Genomic DNA, 22,216 nt, shown 5'->3' with positions numbered 1-22,216 from the left:
TCAGAGAGTTTCCTCCCCAGTTGACCAACTAAAAAGTAGAGAACTGTACTCCACTGCCAAGGACACTGATGTTGGGAAGCACATACCTGGCCCCATCTGGGTGTCATGGAACTCACAGGCTCCCCATCACTGAGTTCTAGCAACCAGACCTCTCAAGGGGCTGAAGGGTCAACATCAGGACTTTAGCCCAGTGAGTACCAAATAGCTCACCAGTGAATTTCGGTCAGACAGAAGGTTCTAGAGCAAAACCAAGGCAGTGTTTTGGAAGGCACAGTGGGGGAAGCCCATTGGGGGCTCACTGGAGAATTTGGGGGTTTGCTGCTCAGATTTGCTTAGTCTCACTGATTGCTCAGCCTGCAATAGGGCTCCATCTAGTGAGGTTTCAATAATATGTCCTCCATGTTTATTTGTTTTTATATTTTTGTGTTTTTTTTGTTACGTTTGTTTTTTGTGTGTCCTCCATATTTAGAAGACATAAGATCCTATAGCTTGTATCTGGAAATCTTTCCTGGAAAAATTAGGACCATAAACAGGACCTGAGTCTATGGAAATGTGGAGGGGCGTTTGTTAGAGCTAAACCCAGAATGGAGATGGTGGGTCTGAGTTTCCCACAAGAAAGGCCCCCATCCAGTGAGGCTGCCTTTGAGGGAGGCTGCTGAGAATGAGACAATTGGTGACGACCAGAATGCCTTCCCACTCGCCAGTGGGAAAAGATGATCACAGTGACAAGACCAAGGAGGGAAAGAATGAGAGTAGCTGAGAATCCTGCATCCAGGAGAATCCGGAAGGACAAGTTAGTGCCTCCAGTAAGTACCTGAGGCGTTGTCAACAAGAGATATCATTGCAGAAATAAGCAAGGGGGAAACAGGACCAGACATGTTCATAGGTTTTAAGAATATGCAAGCTGATGACAATGGCTCCCACCCCCTAACTCCCCTCCCCCACTTTGAGATGCCCGCAGGCAGCTTGTGAGGTATCAAGAAGGACCTGTGCAGAAATGTTGGGTGCCTAGAGTTGAGGTCCACCATGAGGCCTGTGGAGCACATGCTTAATCGGATTAATAAGTGAGTGAACCAAGAGCAGCATTAGAAGCAACTTGAATAAAGGGTGGGGCTTATTATGCATAGTGTAGACAACTAAAAAAATCACTATGGTCTGATTATTAAGGCGGTACTGTGTAGAGCAATTGGAAATTGGGAAAATTAAAACCCTGCCTAATTTTAATGGTGACTTCACATTTTGGCATGTTTTCAATACATTATATGGTTTTAAAATTTTATTTGGGATTATACATCCTTTTCTGTTGCTTGGCTTTTTATTTACTAACAGCCTATCATTAAATGTTCTTTTGCAACATGATTTTAAAAATAACTGCATGATATTATACCAGACGGATATCCTACAAACTGACTCTAATCCATTACATGTTATGGAATATTCAGGGTTATTTCCAGTTTTCACTGTGGCAAACACCCACAGGCCTAAATCTATCCATGAGATAGTATATTTCTCTGGAAGCAGAAAATGACAGCACCCAACGCTTGGGGTCATTCTTTTAATTATTTTCCAATGTTACTTTGTTTTAATTTTTCATTTCTTGCTCACTAGTGAGGGTGATCCTGTTTATTTAGCCATTACTTGTATTCCTTGTGAATTGTCTGTTTAGGACAGTGATGGCGAACCTTTTGAGCTCGGCGTGTCAGCATTTTGAAAAACCCTAACTTAACTCTGGTGCCGTGTCACATAGAGAAATTTTTTGATATTTGCAACCATAGTAAAACAAAAACTTATATTTTTAATATTTATTTTATATATTTAAATGCCATTTAACAAAGGCAAATCAACCAAAAAAAGAGTTCACGTGTCACCTCTGACACGTGTCATAGGTTCGCAATCACTGGTTTAGGACCTCACACATTTTGTTCAGGGCGTTGGTCTTTTCTTGGGGTGGAAAGGTATTTACAAAAGAGGGCTATTGTCAGTTGTTAATAGCGATTTCCTTTTTCTAGTCCAACATGGCAAGTTTAAAAAATATGTATGGGACTTATGGCTGACATTATTTTGAAAGAGAAACATGGTTTTATTCTCTAGTCAATCAACTCTTTAACTGTTTTCATGTTCAAAGTCATCTGTGTGTCAATGTGGGAGCCATAGGATCAAGAGATTATTTAATGAAAAATGTCGGTGGAATTTCGCCTTCTGACTGTTTATGAATCATGTGCCTCATTCAGCTACAGCTCTGCCTGAGGAATGCAGCTCAGTTAAAAAACCCCATTTCCAATACGCTCAGGCGGATTTAAAATAAGCCATCACTTTATCTGCGTGCGTCTGCTTTCCCTGATCCGAAATTCCTCATCAAGATTTGAAACTAGCCCTGGTCAGTGTGGCTCATTTGGTTGAAATGTCCCATGCACTGAAGGGTTTCGGATTCGATTCCCGGTCAGGGCACATAACAAGGTTGTAGGTTCTGTCCTCAGTTGGGGCATGTGTGGGAGGGAGGCAACCGATCAATGTTTTTCTGTCCCTCTCCCTCTCCCTTCATCTCTCTCTAGAATCAGTGAAAGCATATCCTCAGGTGAGGATAAAAAAAAAAGATTTGAAACAATAAAAATAAGAATTATTATGTGTCTAAGAATTGTGTTGGTCAGTAAGACCCCCAATGGATTGTACATCCCCACAGGTACATGGCATTTGCAAACACCTGAATCAGCCTTATATTTAAGACCTCCCCCACTGCCTTCCCTTTCCTGCTGCTATTTTGGGAGGAGGAAATCCTAAAGGCTCTCTGCTTTCCCCCTCCCCCCCTCCCCCTACCTCCTCGAGGCTCTCCAAGCTGCTCTCTTGAGGCCCATCATGTGGACAGGGCTGCAAGCACTTCTCCGGTTACCCAGGCCACGCCAGAGAGAATCAGGAAGTGAGAGTCGACCTCTGGTTCTGGCATTCAAATCTGTTACACACAAATATTAAAGTACCCATGATATGCTAGGCCATAGGGGCACAAAATGAATAACACAGAAAGTCACGACTTGAGAGAACCATGTGCTGCTTGCGAGGCGCAGGTGAGTAAGCAGGCGAAGGCAAAATCAGGCACAAATCTCAGACACGAGTGCTCTGCCACGTATTTTATAGTGTTTTAGGCAGGGTGGGGGACGGGAGAGGCAGTGATGGTGGCCCTGTGACTTAGTCCCTTGTGTATTGTGGCTTTCTGCACTGCACCTCCTCCTCCCCTTTCTGAGAAGGACCATCAGCTGAGTTTTGCTTGTACCATCAGGTGATGTGGCATAGTGGTCAAGAGCAGAAGCCTGAATTTGGGGTCTGAACTGGGAAATGCCATTAGCAGATCTTAAGGGAAGTGGCGTGAACCTCTTTGAGAATTGTTCCCTCATCTGAACAGTGGGGACAGTGCATCCTTATGGGCATAGTGATGGTAATGAGAGCATAATAATCGTGCCAGTTATAGGAACCGCTGCCACTTATTGAGCCAAACTACCTACCGGGTTTATGCTGTTGGGCATCTGGAAGCAGCCTCCTTGCTCAGCGCAGAGCTGATCATTAACACAGGCTAAATGGAATTGTTCTGGCCTCTGCCCCTGAGGTCAGAAAAGAACTGAGGAAGAAGTGACCTAGGCAGACTCTCTGGTCCCATGTTGGCGAGAAGTGTTGTCAGGGTGTGCCCTCTACAGGTGGGTGGAGCCAGAACTAACAAACTGCCTCTCCAGACTCTCAGCAGTGCAGATGGGAAGGGGACCGAGGCCCATGCAGGCCTGGCAGCCAGCCCTTTCCTATGTTTCCTCACAGGATGGACCCAGCAACTTATGCTGAGTTGTTGAAAGAATCCGGCAACCAAGTTTTTAAGAATGGGAACTTCTCTTTGGCCATCAGAAAGTACGATGAAGCCATCCAGGTTCTTCTGCAGTTATACCAGTGGGGGTAAGTGTTTGTATTTTCTTCCCACCTTTTTTTTTTAAATATATTTTATTGATTCTTTACAGAGAGGAAGGGAGAGAGACAGAGAGCTAGAAACATCGATCAGCTGCCTCCTGCACATCTCCTACTGGGGATGTGCCCACAACCCAGGTACATGCCCTTGACCGGAATCGAACCTGGGACCTTTCAGTCCGCAGGCCGACACTCTATCCACTGAGCCAAACCGGTTTCGGTTTCTTCCCACCTTTTTTAAGTAAAAGGAAACTCAGTTGCTTAAGTTTTCTTGTCATTTATCACACTGCCTAGTTTCTGTTTTCTTCTTGCTCACTTCCTGTTGATCTTCTCTACATAGTCAGCCCAGGAACTGAACAGAATACACTAGATCAGTGGTTCTCAACCTGTGGATCTCGACCCCTTTGGGGGTCGAATGACCCTTTCACAGGGGTCGCCTAAGACCATTGGAAAACACATATATAATTACATATTGTTTTCATATTTAATCACTATGCTTTAATTATGTTCAATTTTTAACAATGAAAATACATCCTGCATATCAGATATTTACATTATGATTCATAACAGTAGCAAAATTATAGTTATGAAGTAGCAATGAAAATAATTTTATGGTTGGGGGTCACCACAACATGAGGAACTGTATTAAAGGATCGCAGCATTAGGAAGGTTGAGAACCACTGTACTAGAGTAAGAAGGGAAATGGAAAGTGAAACTTGAGGGACTATTGATAAACATTACAAAGCTTTCCCTTCTGTCTGATTATGGGATCAGAGTTCCTGGATTGAGAGAAGTCTCCAAACTTCTCAGTTGTCATTCGTTTCATCTTCTGGAGTACCTATGCCATATACCCCCTGGCCATAGTGCTCACCACACAGGAATGCGGCTCACCTCTCTACCTGCCCCTTCACTTCTAGTAGACCTGTTCCCAAACATTTTCATATTATGATTATGCTTAAAGTCATAGAGGACCCAAAGAGCTTTTGTTTATGTAGGTTTTTAGTTGTCAATATGTAGGTTTTAAGTCTGTATCAGAACTTAAAAACTAAGAGAAATTTAAAGTTTATATTTATTAATCTAAATAAAAATATCAATAAGAAATCCATTACATGTTAATATAAATAAAATATTTTTAAAGAAAAATAACTATATTTTCCAAAGCAAACAATTTGGTGAGAAGACTGGCACATTTTACATTTTCACAAATCCTTTTAATGTCTGTCTTAGTAGTAGACATCTGGCTTCTCACATCTGCTTCTACAGTCAATCTGTTTTGATAGCACACGTCATGTAGCCTCTGAACATCCCCTGAACACGTGAGAGAATGAGTGTGTAAAGGTACAAAATGTCTTAGCATTATTATTGTATAAGTTTCCTGTTGCTGCTGTAACAAGTTACTATAAACTTAGTGGCTTCACACAATACAAATTTATTATCTTACAATTCTGGAGGTCAGAAGTCCGAAATGAGTCTTAACAAGGCTAAAATCAAGGTGTCAGAGGAGAATCCATTTCCTTGCCTTTTTGAACTTTGAGCGACTGCCCGTTTTCCTTGGCTTGTGGCCCCTTTCTCCATCTTCAAAGCATATTATTTCAATCTGCATCTGTCATCACATCACCTTCTCCTCTGCCTGGTTTCATTCTCTCTCTCATCCTTATGTTTGTGATTGTATATAATCTGGGACAAACTCTTCTCAAGATTCATAAATTAAATACATCTGCTTTTGCCATAAAAGGTAACATTGTTGGGGGACCATTATTCAGTCTACTACAGTTTGACCTTGTGGATTAACTTAAATGGTCTTGGGGAACCCCTTCCCCCCTGAGGTTCCCAGATCATATTTTGGGAACAGCCATAGCAGAAGAAGCAAGAGCTTGGCATTTGTGGGTACATACAACCTAAACTTGTACTTAGAAATGACACTGAATTAAATTACTGAAACATGGCTCCTAACCCTACCTCTCTATCACCATAGTATTGCACTCTAGCTGGACTTGGGTTGAGTGTAATTGGTTTGGGCCTGTATTTCTGTTATTCTGCCCCTTCCTGAGTCAGATCAGAACTGTCAGAGCTGGGCCTAGAGCTCCTCATTCAGGGCAAAACATCCGGCTTTCTTAAAGAGGAAGCATTGGAAAGTGGTTATGATCACAGACTGACCCCACACTGTGAGTGCTCAAATCTTAGCTCCACCACTTACTGGCTGTGTGACTGCTAATGGGACTTCTGCCCGGACCCTCACATGTTGCCTTTCATGGACCTTCCTGACACTGTCTTTTGCCCGTCACTTGCTGCCTGTCTTCCTGCTGATATAGGGATTTAGGTGCATGGGGTTTTCAGAGCAAGTGCTCTCAGGAGATGGGGACTGAGGGAAGCAGGATGGGGCAGGGGAAGGCTCCAGGCAGGGATATTGTCTCACCTGGAGTCCCCTTCAGCCTGATCTCCAGTGAACTTGGGAGGATGAGTTGTACTGCAGAGCTGGTCCCACTTTGGGACAAGGGGCTGACCCTTTGATTCCCATGTTAGTCCATCATTGGTTGTAGGCTGTCCAGCCCCTGGGAGTTGTCCTAGGGAGGGAGGCGGTATTAGTCAGCGTGGACTGTCATAACAAAATACCATAGACTGGCGGTTTAACCAACAGGAATTTATTTCTCACAGTTCTGGAGCCTGGGATCCTGCTGGCCAGTACGGTGCCTGGTAAGAACTCTTTTCCTGGTTTGCAGACGGACACCTTCTCACTGTGTCCTCATATGGTACAGAGAGAGCAAGGAAGCTCTCTGGTGTTTCTTGTTATAAGGCAACTAACCCCATCTCGAGGGCTCCACTCTCACCACCTCATCTAAACCTAATCACCTCCCCAAAGCCCCATCTCCAAACACCATCACATTGGGGACTAGGGCTTCACCATATGAATTGGGGGTTGGGGCACACAAATCAGACCCTAGGAGGAGTATAACTTCCTGGAGCAGATGCTCCCATTAGGCTGAGGGTAAATCTCTGGAGCCCCTAGCTGCAGCCAACACTCACTGCACTGTCCAATAGGACTTTCTGTGACCATGAAGACGATCTTTAATATAGAAGGTGACTACTGAGTACTGAAATGTGGCAAATACAACGAAGGAACTGAATTTTACATTTTGTTTAATTCATTTAAATTTAAATAGCTACATGTGGATAGTAGCTCCTCTATTGGGCAGTGCAGATTAGCCACATGGTGTGTGGGCCTCGTTTGTACTCTGGGTCCTGCCATGATAGAATAGTGCTTGACCTGGGTCTCTCCCAGTGGGTCCGTGGGGATGCTTTGGTCACGTGTTCTGAACAGCCCTTCCTGTGATAAGTTCTGCCTCCAGTCAGGAGGAGCATGCATGTGGAGCGGTTCACACCGTGTCTGGATTCTGCTCACGCTCAGTGGGAAACTCCCATCCTCTCCATCCTTAGGAACAGTCTCTAAAAAATGAAGAGACCTGTGGGGATCAGTAGGAAATGGAACCAAGGTGTTGAGAACATTTGTCATTAAAAGCTGGGAGCAGAGGATTTGGAAGTGAGGAAGGACAGATTGTACCTTGCAAGTGCCCCAGGATTTCTAGGGGCCTACAAGGGTCAGCTCTGATAGCCATACCTGGCACATTTCCTGCCGAAACCCCATGGGCGTGACAGCAGTCAGGATCAGAGTGATGGTCTTTAAGGATTGTTTTCTGTATTTGCAGGAAGATAGTTTTACGGATCTCCAGCTTGTTCTTTCTCACAGGGTTCCCCCCAGGGACTTGGCTGTGCTCCTGTGCAACAAGTCCAATGCCTTTTACAACCTTGGGAAATGGAACGAGGCATTTGTGGCTGCCAAGGAGTGTCTCCAGTGGGATCCAACCTACGTGAAGGTATGGTGCAAGGGACACTGGGACAGCTGCTGCTTCCTTCCTCTTAGCCTGCCTCCTCCCCTTCCTTCTAAAATGTGGGTACTTCTCATTCAACTCCCTTTGCACTTCACGCAGGTGCTCATGGGGCACGTGAGTGGTACCCAGAGAAGGGCGGAACTAATGATGGCCAAGTGTTGAAATGCCCTTGTAGGGGAGAGCAGAGCTGGGCTTTTGGTGGATGGAGTGTAGTGGAGATCCTCTGAGCTCATTTTGTCCTAAAGTAGTGACACCAAATTCATAGTCTGTTCATGTTCTTTGCTGTTTACAGGTTTCATGATAGCAAAGCTTTACTTCAGATGCAAGCTAGTGTACCACATGACACCGATTCTTTTATATATATACTAGAGGCCCGGTGCACGAAAATTGTGCACTGGGGGTGGGGCGGGTCCCTCAGCCCGGCCTGTGCCCTCTCACAGTCTGGGAGCCCTCAGTCTGAGAGCCCTCAGGGGATGTCTGACTGATGGCTTAGGCCCTCCCCTTCTGCAGGGAGTGGGCCTAAGCTGGCAGTTGGACATCCTTAGCGCTGCCATGGAGGAGGGAGAGGCTCCTGCCACTGCTGCTGCACTCGCCAGCTATGAGCCTGGCTTCTGGCTGAGCGGCACTCCCCCTGTGGGAGCGCACTGACCACCAGGGGTAGCTCCTGCGTTGAGCGTCTGCCCCTGATGGTTAGTGCGTGTCATAGTGACCGGTTGTTCCGCAGTTTGGTCTATTTGCATATTAGCCTTTTATTGTATAGGATATTTTATTGGTTTCAGAGAGGAAGGGAGAGGAAGGGAGAGATAGAAACATCAATGGTGAGAGAGAATTGTTGATCAGCTGTCTCCTGCACGCCCCCTACTGGGGATAGAGCCCTCAACCCAGGCATGTGCCCTGACCGGGAATCGAACTCTGACTTCCTGGTTCATAGGTCAACGCTCAACCACTGAGCCATGCCGGCCCGACGAGATTTTATTTGATGTTACTTTCTATGTGACATGGGGTCCTTCTGAGAAAAGAAGTGAAGACTCCAAAGAAGTGGGTGGGTCGGAGAGTTTATATATCACTTTTAATGAAGCGTGATACATTGTAGAGACATGACAAGACAAAGGACAGGGTTTTAAAGACTTTAGGGTCTGTGAACTGTGGAGAAATAAACATACGGAGAAACTAATGGCAGATAAGGGCTATCAGCGAGGCTTGTTTGTGCAGGCTCATCTCAGTGCCGACTTTCTATCTCCTTCAGGCCATAAAGACTCCCCGGAGAGGGGATTTATGCAGTCCTCATGCCCCATATTTTGGGGTGACATATTCTGATACCCCCTAATCCCTGTGTCCAAAATAAAAAGATGAGACTTAAATCTGAGGAAGTCAGAGAAATGGGAAATTCTGTACCAGCTTGCCTGGTTAGAAAAGAAAACACTTTTTCTGATTGTTCTCTAAGGTTTAGAAGAGCTTTCAAATGAAAGTTAAGACAAATCAAAAAATAATCAGAGATTTGGTGTTAAGTGGAATTATAAATGCCAATGCAGTTGGATGGTCAAAGTGGGGGTTGGGGGGGAGAGAGAGAGAGAGAGAGAGAAAGGAGAGAAAGAGAGGTGAGAGAGAAATATCGATCAGTCGATTGATGGGCTGCTTCCCACATGCACCCTGAGCAGGAATCAAACCCTCCACCTTTTGGTGTACGGGACGACAAGCAAGCCACCCGGCCAGGGCATGGGAGGCCGTTTGCATCACTAATCCTTGTAATTTTCTTCTCTTCTACAGAAATCATTTTTTTTTTTTTGCCAATAATGTGGAGCTTCGTAATTCTCAATGCTGGTGATTACAATTTTTCCCTCTACATCCCAGTGCAGATTGTGTTTACTTCGATTGAAAGGAGCAGGAAACAATTTCTGAGTTACACGACAAGCTCATTCTTTCCCAGAACACTGTAGCCGCGGGATTTTTTTCATTCCTCTCTTCTTGCACAGGCTGTGGTTTGAGTCATGGATAAATAAATGACACATGTAATTGGAAGCAGGCCAGCTTCCTTCTCTCTGTGTCCTACGTCATCGATTTGAAAGTGATTATTTTCTTAGCAGTTAGAAATGACAGAAAAAAATGTTGCACGGGACATCATGTGGCAGTCTGGTGGGCAGTGGCTGTTAGAGATCTGTGTTTACACGGAAGTGAGATTCCAGGGTCCCCGCCAGCCCCCCAATCTTGCTCATCCTCTCAGCAGCGCTTGAGGAGAGACGGCAAGGTTTTCCTTTTTTCGTTCCAGGGATACTACCGCGCTGGTTACTCCTTGCTGCAGTTGCTCCAGCATTACGAAGCTGCTCGCATGTTCTTTGAGGGTCTTCAACTTCTGCAGGGCAGCAGCGATCAGAGCCAGTTTGCTGATTTCCTTGTGGGAGTCTTCACCACTATGGGCAGTAAGTCTGACTTGGGGAAGCGTTCCCTCCCTTCTTCCCTCCCTCTGTCTCCCCTCCCTCCTTCCCTTCCTTTCTTCCTTCCAGTCCTAGTTATTTTATTTGAATTCCTCCTGCAGGACTCAGGCTCCTGGGGAGATGATTACAGGGTGTATTTTGTGGCTGATTTGTGTAGTTTGAATAAAACTGGTTTTCACATTAGAAAGTATTTTGAAAGCTTTGGCGGCTCATGCCTTTGTAAAAATGACTAATTCCTATTGCTATTCATAGAGTTTTCCCGATTTATACTACTACTTGCTTTATGTGTTTTTGTGCTTCCTTATGATTTTTGCATATTTCTCCAATGTGTTCAGAAAATATTCTGGTTTGCTGTGAAAATAACCCGAAAGGGCTGGCAGGGTCCTGTGAAAGCTGTCAGCGGCGTTCAGTGTCGCGGCTGCAATGCTCACTTCATTGGTGGACCCACTTGCTCAGTCTGGGAGTGACGCGTGGGAGGCCTTGAGCATCACCACTAGATTCTTACTGTAATCACCTGGCCCAAGGGGTGGCTTTTGTCAGTGGCCTGGACAGAAAACCAAAAAGCTCAGTGTAGTATACTCCTTACCAGTGACCAAGGGGCTCCTTCTAAAGTCCCGCCAGTAACCAGGCCGTTGTTTTCAAATATTACGCTTGATCCGATTTAAGTTCTCATTGATTTAAGATGAGCCACTAGTTTATGTTCTGCCACTGAGACACGACATTGATTGTAACACATATCCCGATTCTATAGGTGTTAGGGTGTGAATAGCAGCACATGCTAGACTTGGTGGAGTGTGGTTTTTGGCTTTCAGAAGTGGGGAAATCACTGCTGGCCACAGACTCAACTGTTAGGTATCCTACTGTTCCACTGCGATGGTGGGAGAGTGACTTCTGTGGTCTGTGGGTGGAACCTTACAGATTTTGGCACAGAGAGGGGTAAGAGCATGTCAGACAGTGAGTGACGGGGTTAGAAGTGGGCACTGCCGTGTCCCCTAGACAGAGAGGTAGGAAATCTTCAGATTTCCAGCTGGTCACTTCCGCCAGGGCCTGCAGCCTGCATCCCCTTTCAGAACCACATGGCTTGTCCCCTGCCTACACTTCCTCATCGTCTCTGCGTATCCTCCGAAAGTACTTCTCTTGTCAGAGCCCGACTGGCTGCACAACTGTTCTTGGTGACCATCCCTGGAGAAATCGGGGTGGTTTCCCTCTGCCCCCATCTTAGAGGGAGCAGTTAGCGGGACTTCTTGGGGTGATGCAGCCCCAACTTTTCTACCAAGGAGAGTATGCCCATGCCCAGTTTTTAAATTTTGGAAAATATACTTGTGGAAATTTTGTAGCCTTTCATATAATACTAGTACATGGTTATTTTGATATTTATTTTTGGAAATGAATAACTCTGGAAGAGGCGCCATGTTAGTCTGTCTGTCCTATCCCCTTGGATGTTCTTCTCATCCGTGAGTTTGAGAACTGTGGTTTGCAAGGTTGATGGGCCACCAGGTTAGAAGAATGTGTGTTGACTAAAAGAGTTGTTAGATGTGGATTCCAGTCTTGTTTTTGGTCATGAACTAGCAGCATGACATGCCACGAAGCCTGACCTCATTTGTGATAGTGCCTCATCTGTTGGGTGAGAATACTATTTGTCACATGTTTCTTTAAGGAAGTGAATTGTGTAACTTCCCTTAAGCTTCCATTTCCTTCTCCGTAAATGGAGGTAATAGCCACTGCCCTCTTGGTATGTTTGAGGGGTTAAATGTAAACACATGTTGCTGGATTTGGTGACTAGAAGGGCTAAGTGAATGGTGGCTCACATTATGCTGTCTGACTCTTAGGGGATTGATTGTCACCCAAATTGAAAATGATTGCAACTCCATACATCTTTAATTTTTCCTTTGTCTATGTGTGGTCTTAATTAGGGGACCTTTGCCCAAATGTTCTAGACTTTCCTCAAGTTAAAACTTCTAAACGATGGCATTTTTTTTCAGGTGACCCCATTGTTTTGCAAAGTTTCTTGCCCTACTTTGATCACATTTTCACCATTGGATTCTCCACAGAAGTGTGGCAATCGGTAATAGAGAAGTTGGCAAAGAAAGGATTATGGCATGTAAGTAAGAGGAGATGGTGGCTCCCTTGTGGAGAAAGCACCTTCTACATTAACTGGTTTCTTTCTGCTGGCCCCGGGGCATTGTAACTTAGCATTTGTTTATCTTGATGCCAAAATAACTTTTTTCTTTTTTTAAAATATATTTTTATTGATTTCAGAGAGGAAGGGAGGAGAGAGATAGAGTCAATGATGAGAGAGAACCATTGATTGGCTGCCTCCTGCACGCCCCCCACTGGGGACCAAGACCGCAACCCTACCCTGGCATGTGCCCTTGACCAGAATCGAACCTGGGACCCTTCAGTCCGCAGGCCGATGCTCTATCCAACCAGCCAGGGCGCAAAAATAACTTTTTAACTAGAATATCCTTAAAGATAGAAATTCACTGAGATATATTAATTAGCTAGTTAGCTAGCTTCCATTTTTAAATTTTATTTTTTGTTAATCCTCACTTGAGGGTATTTTTCCATTGATTTTTAGGGAGAGTGAAAGAGAGAGGGAAAGACAGAGAGAAACATCAGTGTGAGAGAAACACATTGATTGGTTGCCTCCTGCACAACCCCGACCAGGGCTTGGGCGGGGGAGGAGCCTGCAACCGAGGTACATGCCCTGGACCAGAGTCTCTGATTATCATGGCTCAGGCTGAAAAGCTTGGCAGCTGGCCTAAAAAAAGGAGACAGGTTCAGAGGGTATTTTGTTTTGTTGTTTGTTTGTTTTAAAGCTTAAGGATACTTTGGCTCTAATAACCTATGTGGAGAACATCATTATTCTAATCTTTTATTTTTCTGCCTTCACCAGTCATTTCTCCTTCTGTCAGCGAAAAAAGATCGACTACCAAGAAATATCCACGTCCCAGAGTTATCACTGAAAAGTCTCTTTGAGGTAAGGTGGCTTTTTGAAGGGTATGGTTTTACTTCGGGCTTGGATTTGGGACCTTCTTTTTCAGCTGCCCAACTGCAAATTTGTTATTTATGATAATCGTATGCTTGGGCCACAACAAGTCCAGGTTTTACTGATTCTGAGCTTTATGGGTGAAGGAGTTGAAAGTTTCATGTTGCTACAGTGACTTCCATGGTTGTTCCTGTGTGTTTTCTTTCCCAGAAATATGTCTTCATTGGACTTTATGAGAAAATGGAACAGGTGCCCAAGTTAGTCCAGTGGCTGATCTCCATTGGCGCGAGCATCGAGACGATAGGACCGTACCCTCTGCATGCCCTCATGCGACTCTGTATCCAAGCAAGTGAGTGTTCTCCGGGTAACACCCTCCCAGCTGCCCCCGGGCTCTGAGCTCTGGTGCTCCTCTCAGCTCAGGTGAAAGCAGAATTTAGCCCCTTGAATGGAGACTGTTCAGATGTTTTAAAATTCAATGATTGATTATTCAGAAGCATGAAGGCAGCAGGGTAACAGCATCCTTTTTATTTCTCCCCGGACCTCGTAGGTACAGGAGGCCCGGATTGAAAGGGTCTGTGTTCCTAGACAGGTCCTGCCAGTAGGGTGGAGCCCGGGACCCACAGCCTTGCTGGGCAGAGCTCCCAGGAGAGCTGTGGGGTGTCCTCCCACCGCAATGGCAGATGTGGTCGTTTCCCAGGTTCAGGTTCATTTTCTGTAGCCTAGAGGGCGACTGTGGTGGGGGTAGGATGGGAAGCACTGGCTGTTGCCGACATGGATGGTTGGTGGTTCTTTTAAACTTTAAAGGACTTTAAAATTTCAAGGACTTCTATTTCCATAAACATCTTAAAAATGTTATTGTTAAAACTCTCTCTCTCTCTTTCTCTCTCTCTCTCTCTCTCTCTCTCGCTCTCTCTCTCTCTTTCTCGCTCTCGCTTTCTCTTTCTCTCTTTACACTTTAGATGGGAGCTTGTTTTTCTTTTCCAAGCAGGTGTGGTATCTCTGATGGACATTTACCCATATAATTTTAGAGCCGGCAGGGCCACGAGAACTTGTCTAGGCAGTCTTCCTCTTCTCGGCCATATCATCTCTCAGAATGAGAGAGTGGTGGTGGCCAGAGGCTTGAAGACTTGGGCCCCCATCTTTGCTTTAGCCAGATTTGCCCTGCCATCATTCACTTTATGTATTGAGGAATCTGTATGAGATTTATTCTTACATGGGGATTGTTAGATAAAACACCAAGTAAAGTTTGATTCAGAGCAATCTGATCCATGTTCCCAGCTTCAAAGTAGGAATCTGGAACCCAGAGAAGTGTGCCTCTGGTTTTGAAAGGCACGATTCCTCATCCTGTCTACTCTTTAAGGCGGCTCCTGTGAGAACAGGCAGGTGTCCGTGAGATCAGGTCTTCAAGTTCATCCCTGTTTAGTTTCTGAGAGGAAAACTCTGACGTGTGATAAGTGGTGTTACCGAATTGGCAGAAGTGTGGGGCTTTCCTCCATCCCAGGAGCTATAAGGAAAGGAGTCTGTGAAGAGAATTTAAAATATATGTCCTATGATAGTAATGTAGTCATCTCTTCAGAATACCGACTTGATGGGCGCTTTTAGGCGCCCAGATCCTCTTTATTTTTATTTTGTTAAAAAATATTTTTATTGATTTTAGAGAGGAAGGAAGAGGGAGAGAAGGATAGAAACATCAATGATGAGAGAGAATCATTAACTGAGGATCAAGCCTACAACCCAGGCATGTGCCCTGACCGGGAATTGAACCGTGACCTCCTGGTTCATAGGCTGACGTTCAACCACTGAGCCACGCCGGCCGGGCCCAGATCCTCTTTAGACCATGCTTACCCCCACTTGCTATGAGTGCTGGAGGCTTGGACAGAGAACTGCTCTCTGCCAACAGGCACCACATCCCAGGGACGTTCTCCCTCAACCTCACCTTCCTCCCAGGGGCATCCTGCAGGTCTCAGCTGACTGACGTGAGGTACAGAGGTCAACCTCTGCCTCCAGGTGGGTCAACTCTGCGGTACAGTTCACACTCCAGAGCTCCCCCTGGGGTCAGGCCCGAGTGGATGCAGCTGGGACCACATCTCTGTTTGCCTCCTCCCCCTGTCCTGTGCCCCTCCCTCGGTCTCGAGCTCCCTCTCTAAGTCACATGGCGAAGAATCTATGTCTTAGGCTTTGCTTCTAGGGAAGCTGACTTCAGTGCATTGTGAGTAACTTTCTAAAGCTTTCAGTTCACAAGCTCCCGTGTCTCCCACACCTGTGTGTGGCAATGGCAGCATGTGTTGGATTGCCCGCTCGGTTGCCTCAGTGTGGTACACATCGACTTGCTTTGCTGGAGAGAACATCAGTAACTCATCTTAATGCCCTTCAGGGGAAAACCATCTGTTCAGGTGGTTGATGGAGCAGCAGCCCGAATGGAAAGGCCGCGTCAACCAGAAGGACCAGGATGGCTGCACCGTCCTGCACGTGGTCGCCGCCCACTCCCCGGGATACCTCATCAAGCGTAAGTGGCGACACCGGGTGCAGGACACCGGGTGCAGGGCGTGCTGTGGGCTGGAGGACCTCAGGCATTGGCGAACTCACTTAACAGGCCATTATGTTTTCCCCATCTGTCCTGTGACGGGCTCAGGAGTAAACTTTGCCTTGAATTAAACATGATTAGGAGGGTAAGCTGTGTGCAGAGAGGAGATGGAGCGAGAGAAGGAAGAATTGCAGGGCTCTCGGCTTTGAATGGCTTCTGTGGGGTCAAATGACTCAAGGACATGGGCTTCCATCTGCATTTGTTCTCACCCCCATCACGTGGTTACTAAGGGCTTTATTTTATGCCAAATCTGTGCTCCACCAGAGACAAATTGTGAACCAGACAACAGACATAATCCTGCCTTCCTGGCACTTAGGAGCTAACACAGGAATTGCATCCTCCCCTGCCCTCCAGGGGGAGACAGGCTTCCTGAAAGGGGCTGACACGTGGGAGGAAAAGCTGGCTTCTTGACGCAGATGTACCTTGTTAGCCTGTGAAACAGGAAGCTGTGAGCACGCCCACACAGCTCTGGAAAAGGGGTCGCTGTGATGATAGATGGTCATGGACTCTCAGCCCCAGTGGAAGGGAGGCGACGGAGCAGTGGGAGCTTGTGTCTGGGCTGGCTGCAGCCGGTGCTGTTCGTGGGAACCAGGCTTGCTGCTGTCTTCTGATAGCAAGAGACGTTGGAAGGCTGGATTTTTAAAAAAATACGAAAACTCATGATTATAACATGTCGGCTTGGAATTGAATGTGCCTGTGGACTGGACACAGCCTAAGTCTAAGTCCTGCTGTTGGTCTGGAGGGCCCTCCTAGGAAATTGCAGTGTTCTCTCTCCAGTGAGGTTTGTTTCTCTATTGTTATCCCCCACTGACCGGGGCCCCGGGAATCCATGTCGGGGTGCCCTATGGATTTTTATTGTGAGATTTATTTATTTACTTAAAGTCAGGACATTGATGAAATTGTTTACCTTTTTAAAAAATAGGTTAAAACAACACCCATTCATTAGCTCACAGTTCTGTAGGTCCAGAGTGATGTGACTGAGTTTTCTTTCTTTCTTTTTTTTTTTTTTTTTTTTTGGTTGGGGAATCAACAGAGAGAATTGCTTTAATATACATATGGATGTTTCAAACATAATTGGTATCTCAGTAAACAAATCATTTCATGATATATTTTTTTACATTTTAAAAAACCTTTGTTGTTGAAAGTATTACATATGTCCCCTTTGTATCCCCATTGACCCCCTTTAGCCTGCCTCCATGCCCCCCACCCGCCCCCCCTCACTCCCGCGCCAGGCCTTCACCACACTGTGGCCTGTGTCCATGGGTTATGCATATATGCATACAGCTTTTTCGGTTGATCTCTTCCGACCCCTGCCTTCCCTCTGAGATTTGACAGTCTGTTCCATGCTTCTATGTCTCTGGATCTATTTTGTTCATCAGCCTATTTTGTTCATTAGATTCCACCTGTGAGTGATATCATGTGATACTTGTCTTTCTCTGACTGGCTTATTTCGCTTAACATAATACTCTCCAGGTCCCTCCATGCTGTCTCAAAGGGTAAGAGATCCTTCTTTTTTGCTGCTGCATAGTATTCCATGGTATAGATGCACCACAGCTTTTTTATCCACTCATCTACTGATGGGCACTTGGGCTATTTCCAGATCTTAGCTATTGTAAATTGTGCTGCTATGATCAGTGTGGAGTTTCCTCAAAAAGTTAAAAATGGAACTGCCAGGGATCCCACTTCTAGGAATATATCCTAAGACGCCTGAAACACCAATCAGAAAGAACATATGCACCCCTATGTTCATGATATTTTTCACTCTGCAATATGTACCCCTTTTCAGTAAAAAAGAACAAAAATGGAGATAGGTGTGATGTCACCTAGTGGCCAGGTTCAGCATTGCAGCTCTGAGAATCTCAGACGGGGGCTTAGCAAGGGTGAAGGGAAGTAGGTTGGAAGCTTAACTTTGTGGGTTTTCTGGATTTTCACTTAACTGGAGCAATACCTCTGTATCCATCACTTTTCTAGGATATAAAATATAAAAGCCCATTTTCTGGGATATCTAACCTTGACATTGGAAGTCCAGCTCCAGTCTAAACTGAGGAGAATGAGCATGTATTTCAAGTGATAGAGCTAGAGGGGACATAGACACACACACACACACACACACACACACACACACACACACAGAGGCAGTCCAGTGTTTTTAAATCTACTTTGTATGTATAGAAAACTTTGAACTGAAGACATGTCTGAGAGATACTTGCTTCCTTCAAAAAGATACCTGTATTCTCATTAGGAGAAACAATGAGAAATGACTTTTCACAATGCCAGCCTTGGCCCGAGGCTCAGCCAGCCCCTACTGCTGTGTCTCAACAGTGAAAGGGCCATTAAGTTCCACCAATGCCATGTACCCGGCAGGTTTTCTCACTCACCCTCAGGGATAGCTGTGAGGAAGGTATTATGAGTCCAGCTTCACAGATGATGACCCTCAGGCCGCTAGAACCCATGTCACTCTCCAGATCAGTGGTAGGATGGGAATGGGGTTCCATCCCTCGTCCTTCCTACGGGACCCGGAGCAGCCTCCCTTTTAGAAGATGGGCTTCCATGTGACTGAGTTTTCTGCTAAGTGTCTCCTGAAGCTGAAATCAGGTGTTGGCTGGGACTTTGTTATTATTTTTTAAATATGTTTTTATTGATTTTTTAGAGAAAGAGGAATGGAGAGGGAGTGAGAGATAGAAACATCAATGATGAGAGAGAATCATTGATTGGCTGCCTCCTATAGGCCCCCCACAGGCATGTGCCCTGAATGGAACCTCTTGGTTTCTGGGTCAATGCTCAACCGCTGAGCTATATCGGCTGGGCCATGGAACTGTGTTCTTACCTAAAGTTTGAGGCCTAGCCCTAGCCGGGTTGGCCCAGTGGATAGAGTGTTGGCCTGCGTACTGAAGAGTTGCGGGTTCGACTCCAGTCAAGGGCACATGCCTGAGTTGCAGGCTTGATCCCCTGTAGGGGGTGTGCAGGAGGCAGCTGATCAATGGTTCTCTCATCATTGATATTTCTCTCTCTCCCTCTCCCTTCATCTCTGAAATCAATAAAAATATATTTTAAAAAAAGTTCGAGGCGTTCCTTCAAGTTCACATGATTGTGGCAGAATCCAGTTCCTTGTGGTTGTAGGACTGGGGTCCGAGTTTCCTTGCTGACTGTCAGGCAGAGGCTGCTGTCAGCTTCTACAGACCACACACATTCCTTGTCATGAGGCCCCCTCTATATTCAGAGCGGGGAGAATTTCTTGTGCATCAGATCTCTCTTGTACTTTGAATCTCTGACCTCTACACTTTTGACCTTTAAGGTTCAAATGGTTAGGCCAGGCCCATCTGGAAAATCTCCCGATTATCTTAAGGTCAACTGCTCTGGGACCTTAATTACATTCTCAGAGTCTCATCACAGCAGTCCTTGGATTAGTATTTGATTGAAGAACTGGGAGAAGGTGTGTGTATGCGAGGTGCTAGGAATCTAAGGGATTCTGCTTACCACTGTGAGATATTTGACGGGAAGAGAAAAGTAGGACTCTAATTTTTTTGTTAATTCTCACCCGAGAATATTTTCCATTGATTTTTAGAAAGTGGAAGGGAGGGGGAGAGACACACAGAGAGAAATATCGATGTGAGAGAGAGACTTCGATTGGTTGCTCTCAACCAAGCCAGGGATTGAGCCTGCAACCAAGGTAAGTGCTCTTGACTGGAATTGAACCTGGAACTCTTCAGTCCGTGTGCCAATGCTCTATCCTCTGAGCCAAATTGGCTAGGGCAGGCCTTTTAAATTTTGTCTTATTTTTGTAAAGTGGAAGAAGGGCAGTTGTTATTGGGGAGATGGGGAAGGAGAACACCATGAGTAGGACGATACCTTGAGTACAGGTGCTTGGTCAAGGCAATGCATTTTAGGAAAGCATGGGTATGAACGTTGGGGATCGGGCATTGATTCATTTAACTCTCCATGCCCACATAAGTCTTTGTACCCCAGAAGTACACCTGTTCCATTATGAAGACTGCTGCATCTGTGACCACAGAGACACCTTGATGCTTGGCAAATAGATTTGTCAAAGCAGCAAACGGAGCTGGCAGCCAGAGGGTAGGGGCTGGGAGGATGGAAACAGTGACAACAAAAAGACCCCGATTGGAGAGCAATTGCCACTTTTTTCTCCTGTCTCCAGACAGGCTTTTTTTCTGGAAGAATATTTTGTTTCCTCTCTAGGGAATAAAGAAATCTGAAGTCACAGCTTGCTGTTATCCTTACAGCTGTAACAGTTGCCTAGTAACCAGATTCCCCATCTCCTTGCTTGTTGCCAAGGAGAGGGGAGAAAGGTATAGAGGAGCGCACTTCTGAACCTCTTAAAAGCTATTGTCCTTCCCACTCCACAAAGTCCGCCTTGCTTCGGGGACTTTGGTGGGTTGCCCAAGGCCAGCAGTTTAGGTTCTGCAAGCAGAGGGACCGTGGTCCTCTTGCCCCGGCTGCTTAGGCAGGAAACTGGGAGGACGAGCACTCATGGGGACATCTCCTTACGGAAGGAACCATGACAATGCCCCCTTTTCCTTTTGGCCTGCCCTAGGACAAACAGAGGATGTGCAGATGCTCCTGCGTTTTGGGGCAGACCCCACCCTGCTAGATCGACAGTCCCGGACCCCTGTGGATGTCCTGAAGAGGAATAAGAACTTTAAAGCCATCGAGAAAATCAATAGTCACTTGGAAAAACTGGCTGCGTGTTCTAAGGACCTATCAGGTACAGCTTCCAGTGAATTAACTTTTTTTTGGGGGGGGGTGTAAAAACTGGTTCTGTGATGTTAGATACAAATTGATTAATCTTTTCTTGGTATATGAAGATGGAAATGAGACTCCCAATCTTTGGAAAACTTGTTTCCTTTTTTTTGGAAGATAGAACGAGACAACTCTTATTTAGAGAGCATCTGCAATATTCCGGGAACTTCGCCAGGTTGTCCTTTAGATGCTATGGGGGATTTATTTTCTAACGCATGCACACAGTAAAAAAGAAAAAAAAGCAGAAGGAATAGGAGATAACAAAAATCATTCCTACCCTTCAGAAACAGCCACAGCCAACATTTAAAATACATTCATGTTGCACTAGATTACACTATGCACTTACATATTAACTTCTATTCCTATTTCTTTATCAGTTTAGGACAGCATCCATTGACTGACTGCTGTATAAGATGAAGTTAAACAAGTCAGCCCCAATTGTTGAGTAATGTCTAGTAATGTTGTTTGTGTCATTTACATTCTGTTCCTCAACTCTTAAGTTTTCTGTGCTGCATCTATAGATTGATTCTAAAACTTGAAAACCAGTACATGGCATTGGCATGGTAGGATGATTATATAAATGTTACACTTTCTACAACAAATAGCATACCTGGACCCATAGGAAAGAATTACCCAGTGTCCTGAAAACTTTGCTCTTTAAATATTGTAATAACTATGTATGGCGTTGGGGGGATCACTTTGTAAGTTATATAAATGTCTAACCACTATGCTATACACCTGAAACTAATAGAATATTGAATGTCAATTGTAATTGAAAAATGAAAAAAAAATTTTAAGAGATGTGACACTCTTTAGGCATCCCAGTTTAATGAAACATACATATACATTATTGCATATGTGTGTCTATGCATGTGCACACACAGTATATGCTTTTTAGACTTTACTTAGGCTCTAGTCCCCATGTGTGTACATTATGCTGGGTTTAGTTTTGTTACTTCTATATGATTCTTCTGGATCATGTTGTCTATTTAGATTTCTCTTCTGTTCTGCTAGAGCACCAACTCGTACGTTTTTCGTGGAGGAAGGAGACATGGGTAGTAGACTTATGGAATTTGGGAAGAGTCTTTATTTTATTCCTATTGGTTGATAATATGTCTGAATATAGGCATTGTATTTCATTGATTCCAAGTTACCCTTTCCCCCCCCCCCACATTTTAACATCTTCAAAACTGGAGTGTGTTTCGTCATCACTGACATGTCTCTGTTTAATGGTATATTAAATTAAGAAATCGAAACTGTCTTTGCCAATGAATGTCCAGGTTTTAAAATAACAACAAAAAATGACCACCAGTTAATGGTAGAAAATGGCTGCTCTGTTTGCCAATTTATTGTTTATTAATTCTAATATTAATTCTTATAATACTGTATATGTATGTATGTTATATTTAGTGTTACAGACTTTAGCATGTCATTCATTTTTATTTATTTTTAAAAATATTTTCCGTTTCCTTGTACAATAGAATTTTTGAAAATCTGCTGATCCTAAAAACATCTCATCTACTGAGACAGGGTCTCACTCTCCCTTCCTCTCTCTGCTCCTTCATCAACTAATTCTGGTCCAGGTTTGAACTAGGAGGAGAGACTCAGCATTGCAGCTGGTCCTTTT

At 44.9% G+C, this 22,216-nt stretch overlaps 1 protein-coding gene across 2 annotated transcripts in view; it reads left to right on the top strand.

Annotated features, from left to right (window-relative positions):
• Positions 1-308: 308 nt before the first annotated feature.
• Positions 309-22,216, top strand: part of TRANK1 (tetratricopeptide repeat and ankyrin repeat containing 1) — a 58,417-nt gene continuing 36,509 nt past the window's right edge. The window contains exons 1-10 of one of the 2 annotated variants that reach the window (XM_023760858.1): positions 309-806; positions 3,799-3,930; positions 6,595-6,633; positions 7,685-7,811; positions 10,093-10,243; positions 12,241-12,359; positions 13,155-13,238; positions 13,458-13,596; positions 15,622-15,753; positions 20,384-20,554. In XM_023760858.1, the coding sequence (XP_023616626.1) occupies positions 3,800-3,930; positions 6,595-6,633; positions 7,685-7,811; positions 10,093-10,243; positions 12,241-12,359; positions 13,155-13,238; positions 13,458-13,596; positions 15,622-15,753; positions 20,384-20,554 (1,093 nt within the window). In that variant the 5' untranslated portion in view covers positions 309-806; position 3,799. Of the gene's footprint in view, positions 807-3,771; positions 3,931-6,594; positions 6,634-7,684; positions 7,812-10,092; positions 10,244-12,240; positions 12,360-13,154; positions 13,239-13,457; positions 13,597-15,621; positions 15,754-20,383; positions 20,555-22,216 lie in introns of those variants that run through there. The other variant, XM_023760856.1, reaches the window with a different exon arrangement.

This window comes from Myotis lucifugus, unplaced genomic scaffold, assembly GCF_000147115.1.
Source record: "Myotis lucifugus unplaced genomic scaffold, Myoluc2.0 scaffold_195, whole genome shotgun sequence".
Taxonomy (NCBI): Eukaryota; Metazoa; Chordata; class Mammalia; order Chiroptera; family Vespertilionidae; genus Myotis; species Myotis lucifugus.
This window is presented reverse-complemented; position numbering and strand designations above follow the sequence as displayed.